At 41.9% G+C, this 26,471-nt stretch overlaps 1 protein-coding gene across 2 annotated transcripts; it reads right to left on the reverse strand.

Moving 5' to 3' along the window:
* Nucleotides 1-299: 299 nt before the first annotated feature.
* Nucleotides 300-26,102, reverse strand: atr (ATR serine/threonine kinase). 2 transcript variants are annotated; one of them, XM_011490181.3, is made up of 47 exons: nt 25,913-26,102; nt 25,710-25,801; nt 24,334-24,486; nt 23,352-24,247; nt 21,747-21,871; nt 21,343-21,513; nt 21,116-21,270; nt 20,867-21,019; nt 19,876-20,074; nt 19,535-19,785; nt 19,230-19,426; nt 19,053-19,153; nt 18,724-18,895; nt 17,367-17,522; nt 17,095-17,289; nt 16,406-16,501; nt 15,764-15,853; nt 15,449-15,544; nt 15,240-15,370; nt 15,017-15,160; nt 14,490-14,583; nt 14,294-14,419; nt 13,986-14,192; nt 13,639-13,752; nt 12,030-12,145; nt 11,788-11,908; nt 10,646-10,783; nt 10,417-10,567; nt 10,102-10,268; nt 9,863-10,027; nt 9,700-9,791; nt 9,527-9,618; nt 8,291-8,468; nt 8,032-8,211; nt 6,743-6,902; nt 6,403-6,582; nt 6,156-6,298; nt 5,620-5,708; nt 5,309-5,538; nt 3,157-3,291; nt 2,876-3,076; nt 2,412-2,555; nt 1,899-2,049; nt 1,498-1,808; nt 980-1,131; nt 734-839; nt 300-638 (listed from the first exon to the last, which is right to left on the reverse strand). In XM_011490181.3, the coding sequence occupies exons 1-47, from the start codon at nt 25,963-25,965 to the stop codon at nt 465-467; spliced, it is 7,743 nt and encodes a 2,580-aa protein (XP_011488483.1). In that variant the 5' UTR covers nt 25,966-26,102; the 3' UTR covers nt 300-464. The 2 variants fall into 2 exon arrangements, with proteins under 2 accessions (XP_011488483.1, XP_011488482.1); XM_011490180.3 differs by having other exon boundaries at nt 5,611-5,708; nt 25,913-26,101.
* Nucleotides 26,103-26,471: the final 369 nt, after the last annotated feature.

Here is a 26,471-nt window from a genome sequence, read left to right on the forward strand (position 1 = left end):
AAACTCCTATACCAAAGACAATTGCCAAACCAGCCACACATTAATAAAGAGGAGTAAAGCAATAATAAAAAACACAGCAGCGTTCTGTGTGTCTGAACCCATATCTCTACAAAAATGACTTACATTAAGAAAAATGAAGACATTCTAAAAAGTTCTACAGCTTCCAATAACCATACAAGTTGACTGCTTCCATGTCTGTGTGCAAAAGAAAAACAGGATTAAAGCTGCTGGTCAGGTGGCAGCTTGAAACGCTGCGCATCTAATGAGGGTTAAGAGATTAAAAGACACAGTACCCAGCAAAAACTAAACCAACAAAACATGTTTTATTACAACAAATTTACAGAAAAACAAAAACAGAATTATAAACACTTATTAGAAAACTTGCAACTACAAACGTGAATTCTTCAGAACATTTTTATCAAATCTTCAAAAAGTGCTTGGATGGCGGGTTGGAATGTGTGCTTTTACAGGTATGGACCCCAACCCAAATACATCTGGCAGAGAAGTTTTTCATCCGTGGCCTCTTGGATGAGGTAATGCACGTGTCCTTCTATGGACAGAGGTAGTCCCAGCACTTTGTTCCTGCTCTTTATCACCCCCAGCAGGCGCTGCTCGATGTCACACACATGTGTTTTCGCCTAGAAGATATAATTTCAGCAAAACCGAGTTAGTAAATGAAACGTACCTGACGCAGACTAGTGGAAAGGCTTTCTAAATCTAAGAAAATAGTCACCTTTTCATTTACTATCTCGCCAGTCTCGTGGACTTGGGTCTTTGACAGTCCTTTGGTTTGTTTGCTCCACTCCACCAAGGGGTCATGAAGGAAGGTCTTCAGCACACTAGAAGGGGAAAAAAAAAAAAAAAAGAATATGAGGCATATTGTGATTAAAGAACTTCAATTTGGTATATTCACGTTTGCAAAAATGCCTGGTAAATAGTTTTATATTAAGCTATATTTTTAAATATTTTACGAGTCTACCTCATCAGCGGCTCTCGCTGGTCTCTCATTAATCTTAATGTGACCTCACAGGCTTGTCGAAAGAGGCCCTCGGTACCCATGGGCCCCATAGCGTGGACCATGTTTTGGGTCAGCCGGAATGGAACCACCTCAGGCACATCAAAGGTCTCCCCCTAGTGGAGAGAAGTAAAAATGAAGGAAGTGATGCTTCTGAAAACTGGGTTTTTGCTGTTTGTAATGTGTTCTTGTGGATTTTTTTGACGATGCAGAACTTATATAAAGAAGATTACGCTTAAAAATGCATTTCTGACCATGTCTTTATTCAAATCATTGTGAAAGGGAAGCGGATGAAAAAAAGCTGTTTGAAAAAGATCATAGTTGTTTCATAGAAGCTGCAATCGGCAGATGACAGATTTTTAAAAACAGAACATTTGTAACGAAAAGACCACTGGGAATACTTTAAAATAGATCAAAGGATGATTGGAGTGGGTCTTTAAAACTTAAATATGTTTATAATTTGAATTTAGACAAAGACAAACCTTATTGAAGAGGCAGTTGAAGTCAACATGAACACACTCTCCAGTAAATGAGTCAAAAAGAATGTTTTCTCCGTGGCGATCACCGAGGCCCAGGACGTAGCCGACCATTGACATCACAGCAGTGGAGCGGCAGTACGCAGAGCGACTGCTGTACCACGAGGTTGGGTCCGGGAAGGTCCGCAGGAACCACTCATGGAAGACCGGCGGATGGCGGGCGCACAGCACCTCCTTGTGGATCCTCAGTTTCTCCTCAAAGGGAGCCGTCTTTGGTAGAATAAGCTTCCTCAGCTCTTTGCCCGATAAATAGACACCTGAAAAATAGAGAGAAATCAACGACTCGGTTCCCTTTTTAGTAATTGTGTATTTTGAACGGATGAATACGTTTCCGAGAGTTAGGTTACCCCTCTCCTTGTACAGCTTGGTGAGGATGTGTCGCAGTCCAGCGGTGTTGTTGACCCACTCGATGATGCCGCACTCCTCATTGAGGGGAATCACAGCGTAGGTGCGGATGTGAAGTTCCCTCCGCCTCGACTCTGCGTGTTTGCGCAGACACTATGCGCACAGAGAGAACGGAACGGCTTTACCGCTTATGTTACAGTATTTGAAGTATTACTGCAATTCAGAAACAGAATCATTTACAACTGCAGTGAGATTTGAGCAGCTCAGGACAAACAGAAGACATCAATTGTGTAACAAAAAAACTCAACAAAATCCGCAAAAAAAAATCCTCCACTTTGGTACAACTTTTGAGTTTCTAAGAATGTTTTATCTTTAAGGTGAAACCTTAGTGACAAATTAATATGATGCAACAGTGTAAGGATAAGTTGAGTTTATATACAAGAACCTAAACAGGCAGGTTATTCCCTTACAGCCCTTAAGGTTAACCATGAGGTCAAGAGGAAATAACCACACACCTTGTTGATGAGGCAGTTGAACTCCATGAGCCTGCAGTCCTTCCTCAGATCATCTTTCGGTTTACACATCATGGTGTAACTTCGGCCATCGGAGCCCCTCAGACTTATCTTCTTAGGCTTCTGTAAAGAAGCTAAAATCTCCACCTACACACACACACACACACACACACACACAAACACACACACACACACACACACACACACACCACTTTCTGTAAGTATCTACGTTGAGCTTTCTAACTCCTATAAAGTTAGCGTTTCCCTGCTGTTCACCTCGGGGGGATTTGTCCCCCAAAATGGGGGAACATTAGTGCTATATTTGATTAATATGATCTTCCTAAAGTAGGAGGGTTTGTTTCCGGTTCTCATAATGACAAAAACCCAAATCAGACATAAGATCTGATCATAATCCTCCTGATACATCCAACTGTTTTTGACCCCAACGATAAAACATTTGCTCTTACAACATCTTCAAAGCCATCCAGGTACGCCCAGTGGCCTGGGAAAGCGTCGTGCTTTGCGTTTGTCCCGCCGGTTGAAGGCAGCGTCGGGATGAGAACGGACTGCAGTGGGATCAGGATTTGGCTGAAGGTCGGCTCCTCCACCAGACGTTTCAGCTGCTTGAAGTGAACGCTGATGCTGAGGGTGGTGCTGTTTCCGTCCACCTGGATTGAACGCACGTTTACAGACATGAGGGAGGTTTACCTCGCTTTCAACAAAATAATCAATGAAAAAGAAGAGTTACCGGTTTGTTGCAGAGCTCCAGCAGCTTGTCCGTCAGTCTGTTGGCATCTCCAATAAACTTGTCCAGAGACGGTTTTAGACTGATGGCTTTTTTAAGGATCTGATTACAGCGGTTCATACGCATGTGGTACGAAGACTGCAAAGACGTGCACAGGAGAATTCTAGCTTTTAATACTGAGGTGGTTGAATAGAACAGTGTTTTTCAACCTTTTCTGAGTCACGGCACACTTTAACCTTAAAACAAATCCCGCGGCACACCAGCATCCAAAAATTTAAAAAAAGAAGGATAAACTCATGGTCTATATTGATCTACAGCCCCTCCACAATCTCACATGCATTTTTGAGATAATTGTTGCAGAAAAAGCTGGAAACTGCAGCTGTTTTTTTCTAAAAGATTCAATAAAAGTTAAGTTAGAAGATTTAAAAATAGTTTGATGTGTGTTCGTTGGTTTCAAGACGTCTAACGACAGAACTCCTTTTACCCTGTCACTCTCACAACCCAATGGATCATGGGAGATGTAGTGCATAAAACGGCCGGAGATCGGTTTTCGGAGCTTCATGGTTTTGTTCACTTGTTCCACGGTCTGATACCGGATTCTGTGGAAAGCTACAACGCAAAAGACGAGCTTTAGCTGGTATTTTTGTTAGAACTGAGCGACTTTACGAGCTAAATCAGGACAAGGAAGTGAAGACTTTAACCACTTCTGATTGGTCAGACTGATGACATGTGATTAAGCCCCTCAAGAATGATTGGTGGAGACAGTCAAAGGGACGGGACTTTTCCCAAATACAGCCGGAGCTGCAGCTGAATCGTGGTACTGTCATTCTTATCAAAATGTCTTTAATAAAATAAAATAAACGCAAAGAAAAAGTATTTTACGATCTTTTATATTCCTAACTCCTCAGTGTTTTATCAGGGCCTGTTTGGATGAACACAGAGCTGAAATCCTGGAGATGGGAAATGTTTTTAGATCAGTTAATGAGGGCAATTTTCCACGGCACACTTGACCATCACACTGGTTGAAAAACATTGGAATAGAACAACATTTGCATTTACATAGTAACACCTTCAAAAAATTGGATATATTCACAGAATAAAACAGCATTGACAATGAATGTCGCAGTTTTTCCTTTTAGTAACTATATTGATTTAAAAGCAGGCAAACTAAAAAGCCTTTTAAAATAAAATGTCTATAAAGTATATTAAAGTTCATTTATGAAATGATCTTCAACCACAAATCAGAGGCTAAATCAGTACTTTTTAAGTTAAAAATAGGAATAATGGTTGGTGGTTGTTTTTTAAATATTTTTTTGTTATATTTTGTATTTAAACTAAAAGATCCACACATGTTGGTGTTCGCTATCTTTTGTATTCTTTTCTTTTTTGTTTTTTGGGAAACAAGTGAATTAATGTGTTTATTTTTAACAATGTAAAAGGAGCAGAAGAGAGTTTTGCCCTTTCTGTTACCCTTTCATCGTCACAAAAAATGTTTGTGTGCTGTATTGTTATATTTACTAGAAAGTAAATGAATAAAATCAAATCTAAAACTTCATCTTTTTTAGTTCAAGGCATAATGATGTAGCTTAAGAGTTTTAATTTTGTATTGCCTGAAACGAGCACTTTCAAAATGTAAAAATAAAAAAAAATTGTCCACTATTTAAACTATAATATATTTGGCATTCTGGTCTGCATCAGAGTTTGCTTCCTTAGATTATCCGCTTCGTTTATCAGGCATAAAACCACATCTACAGTCTGGTGCAGGCCAAATAAGTGAATTCTGGTCCACTTGCAAGTGAACCCTGGCGCGATACGGCAACGGTGAGAAAACAACAAAAGATTTGACCTTTTCTGGGAAGTAAAGCAAGGAGAGTCAGTAATCTTGTGGGTTTTAGTATGAAAAAAAACAAGCTTCTTTTTTTTTTTTTTCTGGTCTAACGCAGTTGGAACAGCCTGATGTTTTGACACAGTTTAATCCGGTTAGTGTGAAGGTAGACCAAACCAAAAAGAGATGTGAAATTTCCATTCTAACTAAATCTGGTGGACTAATAGAAGAAAAGGGGAAATGTAGCTGGAAATATGTAACAAAGAGTATAACCAATACAGAAACATACAGTAGCTGCCCGTTATGATTGGAAAAACACTGCATCGTTACCTTGGAAACAGCAGCCATCAGCCACATGGCCTGCTGCGGGTATGCCAGGAAGACTTTGGCTACGATATTCATTAAAGCAGCAAAGACCTCATCACTGGAATGACACACTCTAGAGATGAGCTGGGAGAAGGCGGTGAGGAACTGGTATGGAGCCAGGTTGGCGCAGTGCTCAGACACGATGGAGTTGATTTTACTGAGCTCCTGTCGCATCTGTCTGTCTGCGCGTCCAGCTGTGAATGAGAGGCGTGAAGAAGCTTCAGTCATGTCGGGCGGTGGATGGCTGGAGGTTTTTGGTCACTCACTTTTCTCACATTCACACACTTTGGCTCCAAAATCCAACCAGAGCGACAGCATGCGAGGCATGGCCTGGTAGATGTACTGGTTTCCAAACTGAAGTGCCCTAAAAAGTACAAAGATTCCACAAAAAAAGAAAAAAGAATTGCAGTGTTTCCCTGTTGATTGTAAGAATTATCTTCTCAAACAGCCCATCATAGGCGAAATCCGGCAAGTAGTGATTTATTTTAGAATAAATATAGATAAAACCCCTCATTACACACTTTTCTCTAACAGACAGAAACATTTTCACACTTTTCTCTCTTGTTTAAACTCTCAATATTCAAAGCTTTGTAGAAAACACGTCCAGTATTATAGAATGACAAAGATTGATGTAAATTTGTCGAGCTGAATGCATTCTGTATAGCATACAGGGCACAAAGGAGACTGACTGGCAAGGTCTACAACCAATTTTCTTCTTTCATAACGGTGGACCGCGATCTAGCCAGGAACCGCTGACGTCACTGTAGTTTTGAGCCACAAGGTGACGTCTAGATAGAGGAGGCTAACGTACTTTCCGAAGAACGTAACGATGTATCGGATGAGGTTTCCTTGCTTCTCCAGCTTGTTATCGGTCACCATTGGCATCACTTTGTCATAGTACTTAGCCAGATAGAAGTTCCCATCCTCCCACTCTGGTAGAAGGTTTGTCACATCCTGAAAAAATGCAGCAGATTTAGAGAAGCACTTCAGTTTGAAGAAGAAAAAAAAGTAGTTTAAATACAAATGTAAAGAGTGATGAGAATATTAAACAATATGACCTTATAGGCCTTCATGATGGCATTAGACTCGAAGTTTGCCGTCTCCTCCATGAAGCGTCCCACCAGCAGCATGGCCTTGCCTTTGGTTTGAAGGCTGCGTGGGTCCATCAGGGGCTGATTATCGGGGAAACACTGTGCCACGCCCTTCTGCAGTACAATCAAGGCCTGGTGGACATCACCCTGATCACAAGAAAATGCAGAGATTTTGTTAGAGATCATCTCTGCTCCTTTGTGGACCTTTGAACTTTGTTCAAAAGTTCAAATAAATGAGTGCAGCGTTACTATGGTGACAGAGCTAAGCTTGTAGTGGTAGGTGGATAAGTTGATGGGCTGGATGCACCTTGGACCAGAGCCACTTGGCCTTCTCTGTGACCAGCTCAGCCAGGTGAGTGTTGTTGGCGTTGAGGAGGGCGTTGAAAGCCGTCTGGTGGTGTCCGGCCTTCCTGGCCACCCGAGCACTTTGGAGCCAGCACTCCCCGACCAGCTCCTGACGCACAGGCCTGAAGCACGGGGAACACAAAATTATTTCCCGGACTTTTAAGTCAATCAAGAAAACATCTATTTTAAACAGCATTCCCAGCATTATGATTATGAGGTTTTTAGCCAAAAAAAAAAAAAAAAAAAAAAAAAAAAAAAAAAAAAAACCTCACCGTGCAGCCCCTGGCTAAAAACCTTTTTTTAGCCAGGGGCTGCACGGTGGCGCAGTGGTTAGTGCTCTTGCCTCACAGCAAGAAGGCCCCCGGTTCAAGTCCCGGCTGGGGGACCTGAACCAGAACATCAATGGGGGACCTTTCTGTGTGGAGTTTGCATGTTCTCCCCGTGCATGCGTGGGTTTTCTCCGGGATCTCCGGCTTCCTCCCACTGTCCAAAAACATGCTTCATAGGTTGATTGGCAACTCTAAATTGACCATAGGTGTGAGTGTGAGAGTGAATGGACGTGTGATTGAGGATGTTCTACCCTGCGACAGACTGGCGACCAGTCCAGGGCATCCCTTGCCTACGCCCAAGTGGCCGGGATAGGCTCCGGCAACCCCGTGACCCCGAAAGGGAAAAACGGTCAAGAAGATGGAGGTTTTTAGCCAAAATCAAAACACCGGTGTCCTCTTCTAGGACATAGTTTCTGCAGAGTGACTGTAGGTCATTAGATATTCATGTGATTTTGGTTCCCCCATCTGTTTACACGCTTTCCAGATAGCTTACAGCTCATCACAGCCCCCAAAATCTAACATTACCGGTGCAAAAAAACGACGAGCAAAATTGGAGCCTTTCAGCTGAACCGTTTAGATCCAGATTCCAGCTCAGACGAGGAAAATGAAGACGTACACGGATCTATCCGTCTGCAAGTGAATGCATTTGCAGGGAGCTCCTTTTTAAACTGCATTTTTTGTCTGCTCTTTATTTAGAAATGCAATTCTAAGCTCACTTTTGATATACATATATATATATATATATATATATGTATGTCCTCAATCATGAGAAAAATGCCAGAAGAACATGTTAAAAACACCAAGAATGACTTTTATCAGAGTGGGTCTTTAGGACTTAAACACCACCTTAAAAAAGGTCAATGTGTTTAAGTTTAATTTATGCCTAAATATAAAATAATGTTTTTTTCTATTAACGTCTTACTGTGGTCCCAGGCTGAGCAGGGCGCGACGGAGAGCCAGGATAGGTTCTTTGGCCCTGAAGGACTTCTGAGTCATCTCCAATCGGTCTGACCAGTGGGGGGGCAGCTGGCTGAGACTCGGAGTGGAGCCCCCAGTCTGCAGCTCAGTGAAGGCGTGCTCCAGCTCACTCAGCATGTGCAGCCTGAACACGCAGACAGACATTTTTCTTTGCTGGAATCAAAAGCTAAAACGGTGACAGGCGGCTGATGTTAAGCACGGACCGGACGATGTATTCGTATCCTCTCTGGTAGGTCCCACACTCATAGCTAGCAGCAGACAGGGGGACCACTTGTTTGGTCCTCACCAGCTTCAGCTTCTCACAGAAAGTCTCAGCGTCCTGCTTTTGCATGGAGAGCAGCAGCTGGCCAAGCCCCACTCCCCAAGTGCTCGACTGCTGGTCTACGGGTGGAAAACAGAAAAACAAACTCAGTCAAAGCTCAGTGCAGAGATGTTTTAAAAAGGAACTAACATAATAGAAAAACAAATCTTAAAGATGGGTCAAAAGTCTATCTTGTTACTTGTAAATATAAAGAAAAATGCAAATCTCTTAAAATACTTTTCAAATCCTCTTTCAACCTAAAATCCTTCAGCTCATGCTGCAGTGTGATGCCACCAGTTTAATCTTATTAAAATGTTGGCCACAATTTTTCCACCCAAATAAAATGAAGATAGTTTTTCTTTAGGCAAAGCTATTTCATTGCAGGTTCTGTTCCTGCCCGGTCCCGCCCATGTGTCGAAGTGTCCTTGGGCAAGACGCTGAACCCCACTTTGCTCCTGGTGGTTGTAGGTAGACGCCAGTGTTTGGCAGCAGAGCCACCGTCAGTGTGTGAATGTGTGTGCGCATGGCGAAACAACCGCAAAGTGGTATTCATTCACGCATTTCTGGGTTTTCCTCTAAAAACCTCCGATAAACGAGCGGGTTCTCACATTGTAACGTAAATAAGTGGGGAACAGCCCCTTCCAGGAAGAGTCTGCGCCGCCAGCTCCACCCCCAGGCTAACAGACACACCCACTTTCTCAGTGCTCAGCTAGCGTTGATGGGCAAAACGCTTTTGTGCACCATTTGCACATCCATCTTTGTAAAAGCTTGGACGTTGTTTGTTTTCGTGGGCAAAACACAGACACGCTCTGGCTTGTCGTCATGAAATGGGCAGGACCCCAACGGAGAGAAAGGTGGTGCATCAGAGATTAAGTCGTCTAAGTTCTGGGTAGATAAATGAGCTGTGAAAATAACTAAAATTTCATTAAAAGATTGTTCTTTTGTGTGCCAAAGGTAATATATTATTATATATATGGATATAATTTACTCTGAAAGGTTTAAGAAAAGCACGACATAAGCCCTTTAAAATAAAATATCTTTTCTTAAAAAATATTCTGTCGTTTCTAATTTTCGTTATAAAAACGGATTCCAGTCTGAAGTTGAATTGGGTTTCCTAGAAACCAAATTTCTTCTTCACCTGAACTTAAATAATCTTCCAGCAGGTCCCACTTTCCGAGCTTCCAGGCTGCCTCCACTCTGTAGGAGTTCAAGTCCGATTTCCAATGCTTCCTAAAGAGGTTTAAGCAAAGTGAATCAACTTCAAATAACTAAGACAGAAGCAGTCAGAAAGCTTTCGTGCTCGTGTCGTACTTGTTGGCTAGAACTCCGTTGACTTGTGTGATGACTGTGGAGAGTTGTCCCAGACCGAGCATAGACGTCATCACGCCATGATAATGGTCAATCTGGAAAAGGGAGTTTTCCGGTTCACCTCCAGCAGATGGCGGGAATAATAATCAGGCTTGAGTGCGGGTACCTGGTCAGACTCCAGCTGTATGGCTCGGTCGTAGCAGGCGGTCGCGTCTCGGAGCAGGCCGATGCTCTCGTGCTCCAGTATCTGTTCCCGTAGCGACGGCTCCTCTCTCCTCAACGCGTTGACGCCCCGCACTCCATCGGGCTCGTGCATGGCAGCGTACAACGTCTGCAACAGCAGCCGCACATTCAGACCCATTGACCCCCTTAAAAACCAAAGGAACTTCAGAGGATGAACTTCACCTGCAGGAAGCTTAGGTGGTCCTGGATGTTTAGCTTGTTTTCTAGGATGTAAGTTTCAAAGTGCATGAGAGCCCGGGTGTACGCTTTGGATCGCAGGGAGGCCTTGGCCAGAATGTCCTGTGGAATTCCCTTCAGGAATGCCACCACGCTCTGGAAATCCCCACTTTCTAAAAAAGTGAAATTCCACCAACAGGGTCAGAGCAACAAACTGAAGCAAATATGCAGGAACAGAACCCTTTTGCTGTAGTGCTGAAGCTCCAGAGAGCATTTAAATCTCAGTCAGTTTCCTCGCTGTTACTCCTAAATGACCATCACCTTTGGGTTTGGAGTACAGGATGTGCCGGCTCCACTGCGTCAGGTGTGATACCATACTGAACACAGTCTGAGTGCTGGAGGCCGTCTCCTGGGCTCCGCCTCCTTCCTGTGCATCACCTTCTGTCAGCACAGCGAGCATCTCCTCCGTTACCTGACGAAAGCCCACACACACATCAGAGAAGAAGAACTAGAACCCCGAGGAGTGTTCCTCCTCTTCATCCTTCCTCACCTCCTGCTGCTCTGCAGGTGTGCAGCCCAGCAGCATGTAGCGCAGGATGTGAGGCAGCAGGTAGATGGTGACCTTGAAGTCGTGCTTGATGATGAAGCTGCAGCATTTGAACACTCTGCTAGCCAGCTCGTGTCTCACCTGATGGACAGCAAAACATTTTAAAACTATAAAAAAGTGGATTTGCAGATCTGATTCAATTAAAAACAATTGAAGTTAGAATAATAATTGAATTAAAAATACAATGTTTTCATAATTCTGTGAATTATGGCCTACTTGAATAATCAAAGCAGAGGATTTTAGCTCCTTTGGGACACAACAGCATGAAAAAGTATCAACGTATAACAATGTTTAAATAAAACATGGCTGTTTTCATAAATACTGTTTAATGGAAGGATTATTATGAATTTGCATTTTTGTAAACTTTTCCTGAGTTTAATTGTGATCGAAAGATGTGTACAATTTAAACAAAATTAACAATCTAAATGTAATTTTTACATGTCTTACTATACAGTATTTTTGTCAATCCAGCCAGAAGTTTAATTAATGACTTTTAAGACACAGTAACTGAGTTACTAACTCATTTACTTTTGGGGGGATGTAACTAGTAACTATAACTGCCGGTAATTATGTTTTAAAGTGGCCGACACTGGAGATGGATCCGGTTATCCTGGGTATTTTTGCCAAAAACAACCTTTAAAAAGTAAAAACGTGTTTACGACATGACATCAAAGGCTGCAATATTGGACCGTTTTACTGAAGGTAATTCCATTCAATCTTGACAGAAAAACCCCCAAAAAATTAAAAATAAGGGATGCAAAATAAAATTGATTTTCTAATTTTGTTTCTGTTAGATATTTTATCATTTTTCTATCCACATTGGTCCATTATTTTTTTTTAAATATATATAATTCATTACTCTGTTTTTCATGTAGAAACTCGTTCATAGTAATAATTTTCTAAATAGACCCAAGCTGTTCTTTTTGGGGAAATGCTAAAAAACTGAAAAGTAAAAACCTAAATTTACGTTTACAATTCATGCAGATAATTTAAGGTTAGAAAACCTTTAATTCTTTCTCCTGATCTGAAATAAAAGTGGATTTATTTGCTAGCGGGCATTGAGATGGTATCTACGGTAGGCTGACCTTGCTTATGAGGTAACCGGCCCAGGTAGCCGACCAATCAGAAAACTTGCTCCCTTTGTTGCTAAGATAAATGGGCTTCTTCAGTTTAGACCAGTTCACCTCTTTCTGGCTGCTCTTATATCTGCAATGAAGAAGAGAAACACGTCTTTTATTTAACGTAAAGCAAGACTGGAATAAGAAAAAAAACCAACAGGATGGTGGGTGAATAAAGAGGGTAAAAGTTTGGGTCTGAAGGTGTGAACCTGCTGTTGAGATGAGGCTCCAGAATCTCTTGAATTTGTTCTGGAAATCTCCTCCACAGCCGGCGTCCTGGGGTGTCACTCCTCCCCTCACGACACTCGAATATAGACAGGAGTTCCTGCCGCGCACAAACAAAAATATACCCAAGTGTGGCAGGGCCATATTGTGTTCATACAACTTAAGTAAATATTTTCCTCTTGGAGGATCAGTACGGGGTCAAATGAGGATCATCTTGAAGCAGGGGCGTCCAAACTTTTTGCAAAGAGAGACAGGTTTGGTGAAGTGAAAATGCGAAGGCCGACCATTTAGCCAGCGTTTAATGGAAACCCTTACTTCAACAATGATTTGTTTGTTTCAAGCATTAATCACAGATTACATTAAATAAATGTAAAGGTTAAAAAAAACAGATAAACAAAAACAAAGTCACATTTAAGTTACATTTGCTTAATTAAATATAGTGATCATTAACTAAAGTCAAGTAGAGCTTGATTTATTGCTTGAAAAGGAGTGGGAAGAAACGAGATAATATAATCCCACCCCCACTGAGTTACATCATTTAAAGTTTCGTGTTGTTTTCGTAATCCGGTTCTGATCAGAGATTCTTTTTCAAGTTTCAAAATCCAGTCCTTGTTGATTATCTTCAGAAGGAATTCTTACATCTTTTCAAAACACAATGATTCACACTTTAGGTAACCGATAGGTAATAATAGTTATTATTAGAACACATTATTACATTAAACCAGTAATTATTGCTACACATAGCGGATCAAGTAAAGAAAATCTTATTGATTGTAATTAAAACATTTCGGTAATCATTATTGCACATTACACAACGGAATACTCATTGATTGTAATTAAAAGAGCTTTGATCATTTCAACACAAGTTCACACATGTATTTGGAATAATTTAAACATCTGTTGACCCTTAACTCCTCTGATCTTCTTATCGGGAAGTCAGAGTTTCTTTAGACATTTTCTTGATTATTTAGATATTTGAACACTGTTTGAACACTCTTACTTAAACTTTTCTTTGTGGTTCTTCTCAATATGATCTTGAAGTTCCTACACCCCCTTAGTTTGAAGCCTCCTTCATTTTCTAAGATCTGTTCTAATGCAAATGAACAGTAAAAGTCGGTGGAATTGTTTATTTTTAGTCATTTAGATTATTGTAATTGCCCTGCTCTCTGGTTTACCCAAAAGGTCTCTGTCAAATTTGCAATCTGGTTTTTGAGCCTAATTTGACTCCATAGATCAGACACCTTGTAGAACAGAAACTTGTAGAAGTGGAAGATCTTTCAAACTTTAGCTGGTCTCTGATAAGAGATATCTTTAAAATGATCCCCCAAAGGTATAACCAGACGTGTAGATATATATTTAGATATAATAACTCTGCAATGGGTGTGTTGTTCCAATTTTCCTAAGATGCTCTCCATGGGATTTGTGGTAAAATGTGTTTAATTCAACACTTCATTTGCATCAAATGCATGAGCAGATGATTATAAAGTTTTACTTTTCTGGTTCTCTTTACAAACTGGACGTCTTTTTTCTTAAAGAAGCTCCTCAGAGGCACACTGCATGAATCTGACACGAGCTGAGCTGTAACAGAAGTACCTGGATGGCGTAAGCGGCTGAGTCCTGGGCGCGCACGTCGTCAGCGTAAGCCAGAAATGTCCTGGTCAGTTCTATCAGCAAATCGTAGGCAAAATTGGGATCATCAACGCCAGTCTGTCACCAAGGAAACGACACAGGAAAGAATTTTGTGTGAGTTAGCTTGTTTCTGAAATGATGTTAAAAAAATTATTATATGTTCCAACGCATTAAAAAAATAATGAATGACGTCAAAGCTCAAACAAATGAGTGAATATTTACTTAGGTTTCCAGACTTAGGATCTACAGAAGGTAACGTCTCTAACTCTTTGAGAAAAGCAACGGTTTAAAGAGTGGGGTATCACACCCACCACAAAGGTGTTGCGGTCTCCGTGGGTGTGTGTGTGCGACAGGTCCAGACGTCCTGGATCCACGGCCCCCAGCTCCCCGAGACACTCCCCGCAGAGAAGCCTGGCTTCCTGAGACGCGTCCTGGCAGCCCTTCAGCAGCACCGACACCAGGCTGGAGATGACCGGCTCCACCGCCTCACTGGCACACACCTGCCGCAGCAGCCACTCCTGCAGAAAGCAGTGCTTACCGCACCAGACAAAACCTACCAGACGGCTATCCGTTCCTATCAGATCCCAGAACGTTCGGTTCTTGTGCTTAATCATCGTACCTGGTTGCTGTGCATCATGTCCCGCAGGCTGGTCAGAGCATGGACCCTCACATCCACGTTCTCGTGCTGGACGGCTCTCATGGAGAGCTGCAGCGCCGCCGCCAGATCGCTGCTGCTGGCCGTCAGCTAAAAGAGACGCCAATCGTTTGATTGATTCAAAAACCTATCCTCACATCATTAGTGTAGCCTCACAGACCTTTTTGTAATCCTGCAGAGCTGTGTGGATGTCTTTGAGCTCCGGGTGATCTGGCAGAAAGTAGATCTCGTGAAGGTAGTCTTGAACTTCCTCCCTGTGAAAGAATTTTTTGTTTTTATACTGTGGTCTGGGTGAATACGCGATTCTGATTGGCTGCATGGTCTTTAAAAAATGAGGCTCACAGTTTTTGGAACGTATCCCTTCCTTTTTTAAGCGATCTATGAAAGGAGTTCCTGTTCTTTATGCTTCTAGTCGTCTCTGAATCCCTCCGCTCGTGCCTGCTCCTTTAAATCTCTGCCTGATCGTTGCACCGCAAAGCATTCGGTCAACTCACCTGCTCTGTTTATACTGCCTGCTCGTCTACCTGTTCTGCTCGCCACTCAGCCTGACTTCCAGCTAAATACCACTTAAAGTTGTTTATTTTTCAGGGATCAGTTTCATTTAGCATTTTAATATTCTATTTTTGCTAGAACTTTCCTGCATTGCTGTGAATGAACGTATAAAATAAATCATTTGTTTTTCTTTGCCTGTTGTCCAAGATAAGGAAACGGATGATGGCTCCAGTTTCTTTAGGCTGTGGGGGGATCAAGGGGAGCAATGCAACGATCACGTGACTGAGAAGAGGCCCGAGGTGTGATGGTTCCACGCTCCTCACAAAACAATCCCATGTTCTGTGAACAATAGAAAAAGAAGCAGGAGGTTTTCTTCAGATTCTTCCTGACGGCTGCAGGGTTTGTTACAGGTACTGACTGGCAGCACAGCAGAGGGAAGTCTTCTTTGTATCGGAGGCCGGTGCGCAGCGTGGTCATCATCTTCACCCTGACGGAGCTGATGTGCTTGGAGCCCATCAGGCGCATCAGAGCCATCACACTCGTCAAAGCCTGAAGGGAGAGAAAAAACGGACGAGAGTCCACCAGACTTGACACATGAGGCACTCCTTCCAACAGCCGGAGACTCACCAACTTTTTGCGGTCTTTCTCTCCTGCACTGGAGCTCAGCAGCTGCATGTTAAAGAAGGCCAGAATTCCCAGAAGCTTCGGCTGCAGGTAGTCTGCCTGAGACGCAGTAGATATAGAAAGACCAACTGAGCAAGGATTCAGTTTTAATCTTTATAGTTTACAAAAACAAGAAATGCAATGTTGATTCATTCTAATGAAAAAAGTAAAAACAACTTCCCAGATTCTGCTACAGACTGTAAAAGAATCCCAAAATACTGAACCCCAGAGAACCGGAGGAGCATCTTGTTTGAAGTAAACCATCAAAAGGAAGCATACCATGTGTTCTGGGGTGGTAATGTCTCGTGGCCCCTGATACGGATCGTCATTGGATGCAAAGGAGGCCAGGATTGCCAATCCATTAAAAACCTGTAAGAGATTTCAAACATAAAACAGCTCATTTAAAGTCACACAACTTTAGAACACTTAAGTCTAAAAAGATTTTTGGCAAAAACAACTAAATTAATGTTTTGTGTTCTCACTGTAAAAGAAAAAGATTCCTGAAAACAAAAACAAAGAAGAATCAAATTGTATTCGGCTTCTGCAAACTTTCTGACTGAGACATTTTACTGGGATGTCTGACATCCTGTTTCAAATAAGGAGGGGAGTGGGCTCTTAAGGATCCTCCATATGTGTGATGCAGGAAAAGAGGAGGAAAAAAAAAACAGAGCACCCAGTCTGATTTTTTTTAAATGATGTTTTTAGTGTTTTAACATGCGCTTGTAGCCTTTATCTCATGATATCTCATGATGATAACATAAATGAAGATAATTATGATTACAACTGTGTTTAGTTTTTTTTCTTTATTCAAATCATTGTAAATCAGAGGCAGTCATAAAAAAAGCAGTTTGAAACGCTTGTAGTTGTTTCATAAAATCTACAATTGGCGGGCCGCACGCTGACGGGACGGCATGAACCAACCTGCTGGTAATGTTCTCCCAGACGCAGCAGCAGCTCGTTGTGAAGACCCTGGTAGTCTTGGCGTAACAGAGAGCCCAGTTCGATCTCTGTTTCACTCTGAAACAACATGACCGGAAATCAATATTCAGTCTGGCTGTCTAGCATTTCACAAAAAAAAAAAAAAAAAAAGGAGGGATCCGTTAAAAAAAATGGTCATAATATCGATTCATGTAACAGTTTGATTAAATTTCTTTCTTGCAAGTCAGAAAATAGATGTTCTTTTAGTTTTTGATGCAAATTCCCCCCTTTTTCAGTTTAAATGGCATCTTTTTAAGCACAAAACAAATCAGTCTCTAAGAAGCTTCTTCGTTTAGGATTGAATGAAATCCTCTTGAACCATCAGCACGTGAATCTAAATTAAATCTGTGAAGGACCCCAGGAGGGAAAATCGGCAGCACTTTCAGAAACGTATCGCCAGACCCAAATATTCAAAGACTGCTAATATTCTGACCAATATAATTCCTTCCCTTCAAAAAACAACTTTACAATAAAAGTGAGCTTCTTATAAACAGCATTTTACCTAAAAACAAACAATTTTAACAAAATTGACAAAAAAAACTGTCTTCAATAGAATAAAGTAAATCAAGGTATAGAAATCTGATTTGAAGAACATTTGTCACATTTGACATCGTTGATGATGAATGTACGACCTGCAGGTAGTGGAAGGCCCTCTCCAACTCTTCCTTGGTGCAGGAGCAGACCAGGTGGCTAAAGATGTATTTAAAGTTGTTGATGAGAATCTCCCTCCTGTTCGCCTTCAGCTCGATTGCGAGAGTACGAATGAGGGCGGAGCCTGTGGGGCTGGCCTTAGCTGCCAGGTACGGCAGAAGCACCTGGAGCGTCCGCTGCAGGAAGCAAACACTGCGTCACTCATTCTGCAGTGGCATGGTTTCTCCCGGTGTGTGTGTGCGGCTTGGCATACTGTGAGGAAGCGGTGAAGGTCCGGGAAGTCGAACGCGTGCGCGGTCTGAGCCAGGATGTCAAGAGCCAGCTCTCTTTGATTGGCCGATTCGCTGCCCTGGTCTGGGGTGCTCCTCAGCGCCGATGCGTGCCGTGAATGCAGCGACTCCACAAGAAACTACAGAGGAAACGACAAACAGTGGTCACATTTTTATTATTACATTAAACAAGGAATCTATAGCAATAAATGTACACTCAAAATCTGAGTTTACTTCATTTTCTAGTAAAAAAAAAAGAAGCACAGAACTTCCTAAAAACATGCAAAACTTCAAACATTTTAACTGCAAATACTTTCAGTTGAAATAAAAAAGCTTTTTATAAGGTCAACCCCCCCCCCCCCCCCCCAAAAAAAAAAAACAACCAATGTGTAAAGAGTGTTAAAGATGCGTGTATTTAAAACTGCATCCAAGCAAACCAATTCTTTTCTTTTTATCAATTTCCTAAAGACAAATAAGACTTAAATCAAGATCTTTGATCCTAATGTGGAGCGATTCATCAAACTTTGTAAAATAAAAAAATAAATCAAGTGTAGTCCTGCATTAGGCAGTAAGTTGTGAATTAGCAACATAAGGTGTGAAGGAGATGAAAGTTTTTTGAACTTTCTGGAGAAAATGAAAGAACTAAACCAGGGGTTTCAAACTGCAGGCCTCGAGGGCCGGCCTCCGGCTGGTTTTCCAGAAGTCCAGCCACCGATTACCTGGATCAGGTGTGTTTAGCCAATAAGGAGCTTCAGAAGCAGGCTGGTTGGAAAACACGTTGGACGCCGGCTCTCGAGCCCTAGATTTGGACACCCCTGAATTAAACTGCCTTGATCAGGGCCGGCCAATCCTGGTCCTCAAGGCCTCAACCCTGCCTCTTTTCCAGGGAGAAAGCTGGGCAGGGGGATCCAGATCCCAAATGATTGAACGTACCAGTTTTTGAAGTCAATTCAGTCAATCATTCAATTATCAGTCAATTATTCTTGTAAAATTACCAAGGGCTGATTTAAAATTGTTTTACTGTATATTGTTGTGCGTTTATGATACGTTCTTAATAGAACTACTATCTCTTAACATTTTTCCTGTGTTATACATGGAAAACAATAACATTGAAATACTCATTTTAGAAAAATTAAATGTATTTATCTTTTAAACTCCATGTAGAGCTGGACTCAATAAAATCACTGTAAAAAAACTAAATCCATTTAAAAAGAGGGTATATAAATGACATTCTCTGCCGTCTCAACCCACACGTTTCAGTTTTTTGATGATTAAAACGTAACGCAATGATCTGATGTCCTTAAAGCTGCATCCGCCGGGTGGGGTGGGGGTGTCGAATACCTGACATATAGGGTTCTTGTACTGACTGAAGAGGGTCTGCAGCTTCAAGCCTTTAGCAGCAGCCAGCGCTCTTATCTGAGTGTAGGCATCCACCGTCACGGACGACGACTTGGACAGGAGACAGTGGAGGAGCCGCAGCAGGGAAAAAGACACCAAACTACCCCGAGAAGCTCTGATAGAAGTAAAAAATATAAGAAAAAGTTCATTCAAGTTGAGAAACATTTGCTAAAATTGGACCAATGTTATTACAGATAAATAAAGAAAAATCCTGAAACGGCAGCAGCGATTCTGTTGGTGCTGAGACCGAGGAAGAAAAACGGCTTATATACCTGCCAATTTCTCCAAGAGTGAGGATGAGAGTGCTACGCAGACCGTCGTCTCGGTTCTTTTTGGCGTTGCTGAAGGACTCCTTCAGACGCGCGACCAGGAGCTGTGGAGGTTAAGTCGTTTTATTTTCATGTTATGATCGGAAAAAACAGGCTTTCAAATCATTTGATGTTTCTGACCTCATTCAGAGTGCTTCCTTCTGAGTCGCTTGCAGAGTATTGGATCAGGAATTGCACCACGTGGCTGAAGCGCTCTCTGACGGAAGGTTCTGGATCCTCCATGAGGTCGGTCAGAGAACGGAGAACCGCCTGGGAGTCGCTGCTTTCCCTGGTCAGGTTCACATGCTGGCAAAGGTGAGGCAGAGCTTCCAAGAAGGCTGAGATGGCAAAATATAAAGCAAGCAAATCCTCTTTCAATTATTAGATATTATATATTAATGGAGTATTTATGGAAGGAAAAATAGAAAATTTTCTTCCTAAAGTACCTTGCTTGACGCCACTTGTAGCTTGTGATCCAAGTAAAGACAGAAACTGTTTGATAACAGAAACGCTGAGGGATGGCTCTACTTTCCCATCATGCTCTGTTTTCAGCCTGCAGTGGAAGCAGAGGAATTTGGGAGGGCTGCTGTGTTCTTTGTGTATGAGGGTAGAAAGTCCAGACTGAACGCAGCTCAAGTCTCCAACGATCCGGGCGAGCTCCACCTTCACCTGCTCCGATTCATCTTCCTGCACAGACCTGCAGCGCCCAGCAAAGGAAAAAAGCAACATGATTAATGACCAAATAAGGAAATCCAACATGTTGTGACTGCACGGGAAGTTTACGCACAGGAGAGTTGTCCCGATGAGGCTGTGGAACCCATTTCCCAGGTGATGAAGAAGGACCGGGAAAACCCGGACGGCTGCAGCTCTGACGGATTCATCCCGATTCTGCAGCGCTTTTGTAAAGACGCACAGGCGCCACGTCTCACACACGCCGCCATGCAGGAAGGCGAGCAGCGACACACAGTCTGCCTCGATTTCAGGTGCTGGAGAAGAACACAGACAGATTCTAAACCTTTAAAAACACCTTTAGAACCAATATATGAGGGAAAAAAAACATTTGACAAACTGAATATTTGACAGATTTAATATGTCATAAGTGTGTACTGCTTGTATAAATGCAAATATGATTTGAAGCAATTACAATGTTAAAATGATAGCATTACTTTCTTAATCAATTATTACTTTATGTATAAGACCCACTCCGATGAAAATGGTGCTTAGAACTTGTTCTTATGGCTTATTTCCCATGATGGAGGACATATTTAAAGAAAATTCAGCTTAAAATAGCATCTCTGAGTATTTCTTTATTTAAATCAGGTGAAGATGAAAAAATTCTGATAGAAAATATCGTATTTGTGATGCTAGGTCCCTGCTCCACTCCATTCTGATGTACGTACATCTGTTTTCCACATCTGGGCTGGAATCTGGCTCTAAGCTGTACAACTGGATAGCTTCAATATTGCTCGCCATTTTAGTTGCGCCCCTAAATGGTAGGTTGGAGGCGTAAGGGGCTGTAAGCTAGCGGAAGAGAGCATAAACAGAGCGCTCGAACTGTTGATGTCCATGAAAACAATGTTTTTTGATTTTATTTAGCCTAAAAAGGCCATTATTAAACCTAAAATACCCCTGAGAACACTTTTATAATAGAGCAAAGAATTATCTTAAAATAGATTTGACATATTTATGTATTTTTATTGCCTTTTCTTTTGTGTTTATTGCTTAAAATAAACCAAATTAATTCATCCAGAAACTTCTCAGCAAATAAAAACACTCACAAAGAGAGCTGTTGAGCTTCTGGGCCAAAGCAGGCAGCCAGGAAGGGAATCTCGAACTCTTAAAGGCGAAGGCAGACTTGTTCTCGCACACCCAGGGCAGAGACAGCAGAGCACACACATCCCGCTGCAGCTCATCCTCCCCTTTTCTACCCACTGTGGCAACAAGACGGGACAGCCAGGACTCAGTTTAGACCAAAAAGTTGCTTTTCAAGACCAAATATTACAAGCTTCTCTTGCATGTTTACTCACACGTCAGGTACAACACGAAGTCAAGAATCCCAACAGTGGCACGAACGGCAGCCTGGAAACGATCCTGCTCTCCAACGGCTCCTTCCAACACCACACGGCAGCTTTTCAGGACTCTGCTGAGGGTTTCGGCGGACACCCACAGGAGAGGACACGGACTGCTCACCAAAAACAGAGTCACTTCATCAGAACACGGCATCTGCACGAAGGGGAGGAAGCCACAACTTTACCTGATGGGGGAGAAGCAGCAACCCGCCACATGGAGGATGAGGGCCAGACCCTGCAGAGCGAACAGAGTCTGGGGACTCCCCGGTTCTGCAGAGCTCAGAGGGTCCAGCAGCTCCTCCAGCCGAATTTTCAGCACGGCCCAAACCTCGCTGCGGGCGCTCATGTCCACGTCACTAAGAAAACACAGGCAGAACCGTTTCAGACAAACCTTTTCCCATTGTTTTTCTGAAAAGTCATTAAAAAATTTAAAATTTTAAAATTTAAAAAAACTTGAGTGAGAAACAGCCTAATTTCTCAGTTTTTGGAATAGCCTTCAAGCTACATTTTCTGCACAATGAGAGGACAACCACACGTTCGTGTGCCCCCCCCCCCCCCCCCCCCCCCCCTCAGCCGAGCCTGAACTTACTTCAAAGATGTGTTGTTGGTTGATGACTTGCAGGATCTTTTCGCAGCAACTTCTCCGTCTTCTTCTTCCCGGATCACATTAGCAGTCTCAGCTTTGAGGGCAGCTTGGAGAAAGCCCTGAGCACACTGCCAAATTACAAAAGTTACAAAACAGCAGGACTAGAAATACAACAACATTAGACGAAATTGGAAGTCTCACTCATCATATATTAAAAGTAAAGTGTCTAAAACTAAATTTGTTTGGAATAATTTTTTCTATTTATATATTGGAGGATAAATTTAAGGAAAATTAAGCTCTAAATTGCATTTCTGAGTATTTCTTTGTTCAAGTTGCTGCGAATCAGGAGCTGAAGAATAAAAGCCTTGAGAAAGCTTGTAGCAGCTTTGTACAGAGTTATGGCAGACGACAAGCTTCCTGCTCCATTCCACTCTAAAGCATTCACTTGTAGACGGCTTGATCCGTCTACGTCATTGTTTTCCTCTTCTGAGCTGGCATCTGGCTTCAAACTGGATAGCTCCAATATTGCTCACTGTTTTTGTTACAGCGTTAAAGGGCCCCCCACAACCCTGAGCTCGCAGAAGGGCGTGTAAACAGATGTATGACGGGAAGTGGGGGCAGGCTTACTCCGTACCTACGGCCCTGCCCACAACTTCTCTGCAGAAATATCTAATGAACTCCTGCCGCTCTGCAGAAACTATGTCTTGGGAAAGGACACCATTTTTTTTTTATTTTGGCTAAAAATGACATAATCCTGATGGAAAGATCGCTTGGAACACTTGGAACACAACAAATCAAAAAGATGATCAGAGTGGGACTTTAGGTATTATTTATCCTGTGAAATGCTGAGAATGTTTCATTGTCTTCCTTATTGCGTTGCAGTGTCTGATAATAAATAGAAAACCAATTTAATTATTTAATGGTTGCTGCAGAAAATCGTTTTTTAAATAGCTGGATATTGGGAAACGGTCAGGAACGTTAAAATTTGAAGATTTAGTGAAACAGCAAGATTTATAAAGGCACGTTTAAAGTAGTGGGATCTTACAAAAGTTAATTCTTTTTACTTCAAAAGATGAAAATCAAAGAAGTTATAATAAATAAAGTTTTGCCTCAAATTTATAAGGGGATTTTAAAAAAATACACCTCGTGCGTCCACAGATTCATAACCCTCAGTTTTAACAGTTAAAATCTGTCTAACACAAGGGGCTTCGGCTCCTTTTTGCTTCGCTGTTGGATGGGACAAGTAACGTAAAAAAAAAGGAAATTACAGGAGAAGATATGATTTCAAGCTGCTCTACTACAAAACAAACATGCTTTTTTTGTTTTGTCAGGATAAAAGTTTTGAATTCCAAGCAGAAAGTTCTGAAAAGTACTTTAAGAAATGATTTGTTAAGAAGAAAATTGAGGAATGTTCCGGCAGTAAAGACCATTTAGGATCTTCTCTTTTTTTCTTTGAAGCGTTGATATGGGAGCAGAGATAAAATAAGAATTTTATTCTTCTCGCTGCTCCTTTCCAGTTATGAAGATGTCTGGACTTTTGTTAGTATTGTGGTACTCTTTATGAAAGGAACAAATCAACAGAACAGGAGTTGAGCAGTAAATGAATACCTCCGCCTGATTGTTGGTCCCGACGGTCAGCGCCAGCGTGCGGCAGACCTCCGCGACCCGCTGCTTCCTCAGCAGTGCCGTGCTCTCGCAAACAGGAGCAGAAGACAGAGAGAAGCTGAAGAGCAGGCAGAGAGATTCAGCAACCTCTGCTCCTAACCTGACATGACCTCCTCCAAGAGCACAGACGCACTCAAACAGCTGCGTGAGATGCATGGGCTCAAAGTGGGAGGGAGGAGCTTGAGGAGGCTGGAACACGCAGCTGATCAGCTTCAGGAGTTCTCCTTCATACGGCCGTTCCTCCTTCTCCGTGTAGGAGTGCGTTTCCAGCAAATGGAAAAAGGCAATAAAGAATTCGTGGCTCATCATTTCGGGAAACCCCTTCCACTCAACCAGTTCCCTCAACATCACCATGGAGAGCCTCTTTAGCCTGATGTTGCCATTGGCCAAAATGAAACAGGCCGTCTCCCAGGCCAACGCGAGGTCCTGCCGAGACATGACCCCCCTCAGAACGTCAGTTATGATGTGGAGGGTTGCAGCAGTCAGGGACTCTAAGGCAGCAGGCGAGGAGAGTACGAGGGAGGAACAGCTGAGATAGGAGGAGGAGCACGTGGGCGGGAAGCGGAAGGGCTCCAGCAGTACGGGCCATCGGCTCTGCATCTGGATCCCCTGACCGGGTCCTCGCTCAGCCAGGAAACTGATGTGAGAATACAGGACGCCGCTGAGGTCCCGGGCCAAAAAAAGGAGCTCCTGAGTGAGGCGGCTGAAAATGAAAGGCACCCTGACCCTCAGAGTGTGAAGTAAAGAGCACAACACCGCAGAGACGCGTCCGTGGATCACATCACAGCTCGGAGCTGCCGCCACCCGAAGGAAGCGAGCAGCGACCCACCGACTAAAGTCTGAAATCAACAAGTCAGGAAAGAAAAAAGTTACTATTGATTATGCTTTTATTGAGAATTTGCTAGTTGTTTTAAGGATTTCTTACCCACAGAGCTTTGCGTGGCGTCTGGGTATTCAGCAGGGTGGCAAGCAGGGTTTGCAAACATCAAAGAAGAGGATTTGACTAAATGCTGCACAAAGTCCAGCAGCATGACGCACGCCGGCTCCGAGCTGGACTTCTTACTTAGACCTAAAGCAACTGGAACAACAGAGACTTTTAATGTTTCTTCAAACGAATCAGACTGAACATCTGTACAGAACAGAGTGAACTTAAAAAAGTGTAGTAAAAAAAGGGAAAAGACATTTTCTCAGCTTCAATCTCCAAAATATATTTTATCAAAAGTATATGATAGCATATTTCGTTAAGCGGATTTCAAACCTAATAAAGAAGAATGGCTGATAATGGCAGGAAGCTCCATGTATTTGTGTTTATTGAGACAACCAATATTTTTTTATTTACTTTTACAGATGAAAACACTCCCGATCAATCATTTTTGATTAGAAATAATATATTTTTCCAGTATAAGAATACACATTTATTCCCTTGATGTATGAATTTATTTCCAATTATGACAAAAAATTTTTTTTTTGGCATTCAAGTAAAAGCTAAAGCAACAGTTATTTTGACTATAGTACATAAATTAATATTATTTTAGATAAATTGCACATTTGCAACAACAGGCATCTCTGAGAAAAAACCCAACCTGTTGGCGTCTCCAGTATGAAGAGGCTTTAATCTATGCAACAAAGTTATTTCCAGTATTTTTGATCTTATGACTGCTAAACTATTAAACCACTACTATGAGTTCAAAAAAATAAAACATTATTGAACACAAAAGTCACATAAATACTATTTCTGAGTTTTAAATGTAGTCTTTTTTGTTGACCACTTAGAGGTAAAGGAATTGACCCTTCAGGCTTAAAATATCAAGATATGCCAAAAAACAAACAACCGTTCACTAGCACCACATATTGTTAGTGCCAGAAATAAAAACATTTTGGAAAATAAAATGCTTTTTGGTAAAAAGTATAACCTTCATCACATTTTCGTTAGATTTCTAAAAAAAAACAACCTCTTCTTAAGTGTCTTTTTCCCCCCATGATGAACAAGTACACTAAATAGCTAAATTTTTGACAGTTTTAACCATCATGATGTAAACAGGATAATCTGACTTCCTTTCCTGTATAACTTCGTTTCCCCCCCTAATTTCTTCCTAATAATCGGATTCTGTTTGTTCTTTAAACTTAGAAATTTTGTTTTAAAAAGAACACAGTCAATGGCAGTTACAAAAAAATAAAGAAACTTCAAAAGCGACCATATTTCAGTCTGAATGGCATACATATTTATATCAGTGATTTTAGAGGTTTTTTTGTGTCAACGCGTCAGATCTGATATTATTCGCAGTTTTCAAGTTGACTTACCGACATCCACATCGGTCAGGATCCTGTCTATGAACTGACACAGGATGCGTCGAGGTTTCTGCACCGTCTGGTCGTACTCAGCAGCGCCAGCACTGAAACAAACCATCGTTTGTGGCTTCAGCAGATACAGTCGCCAACTTGAACTTGTCTTTTTACCGGTATTGATTAGCCTTTTAGCTAATCTTAGTTTTTGCAGGACTCACCTTGCTAGCTCCTGAAGAGCCGGTATCATCGCGGACATCTCAAGTCCGTCCATTTCTGACGTCCTTAGCGCCCACTTTTATGGGTGCCCCACGCGTTAAGAAAAGTTAAAATACAAGCAATACGCGACACCCATCACATCCAGTCCCGTTCCAAAACTTTCGCTCCAAAATGACGTGTTCTGTTTTCATACGGAAGCTCTCGAGGTCCAAAACACACGAAAACGTTTTTAAATGGGAAAGGCGCCCTCTAGCGGAAAAGGCTTGTCTTAAAAAAAGTGTTTTACTCTCACGAAACCGCTCCAAAAGTATGATATTTTTTTCAAAGAGTAAAAGGACAACCATAGTATTTAAATACTCTGTAAACAACAAAAAGTCGATAATCTAAAAATCTAAAACTTCTGGTAATTTTTTAAACCTAAATACAGTTAGTAAAGAAACAGAAAAGTAACTTTTGGAGTCAATTTTTGCTTTTTTTTTCCTCTCAAACTTTTAAAATATCTCACCCATACCTATTTTTACCAATGTATCAGAACCACAACGACTGATTGAAAATACTGGC

The sequence above is a fragment of the Oryzias latipes genome, chromosome 22 (genome assembly GCF_002234675.1).
Source record: "Oryzias latipes chromosome 22, ASM223467v1".
Lineage (NCBI taxonomy): Eukaryota > Metazoa > Chordata > Actinopteri > Beloniformes > Adrianichthyidae > Oryzias > Oryzias latipes.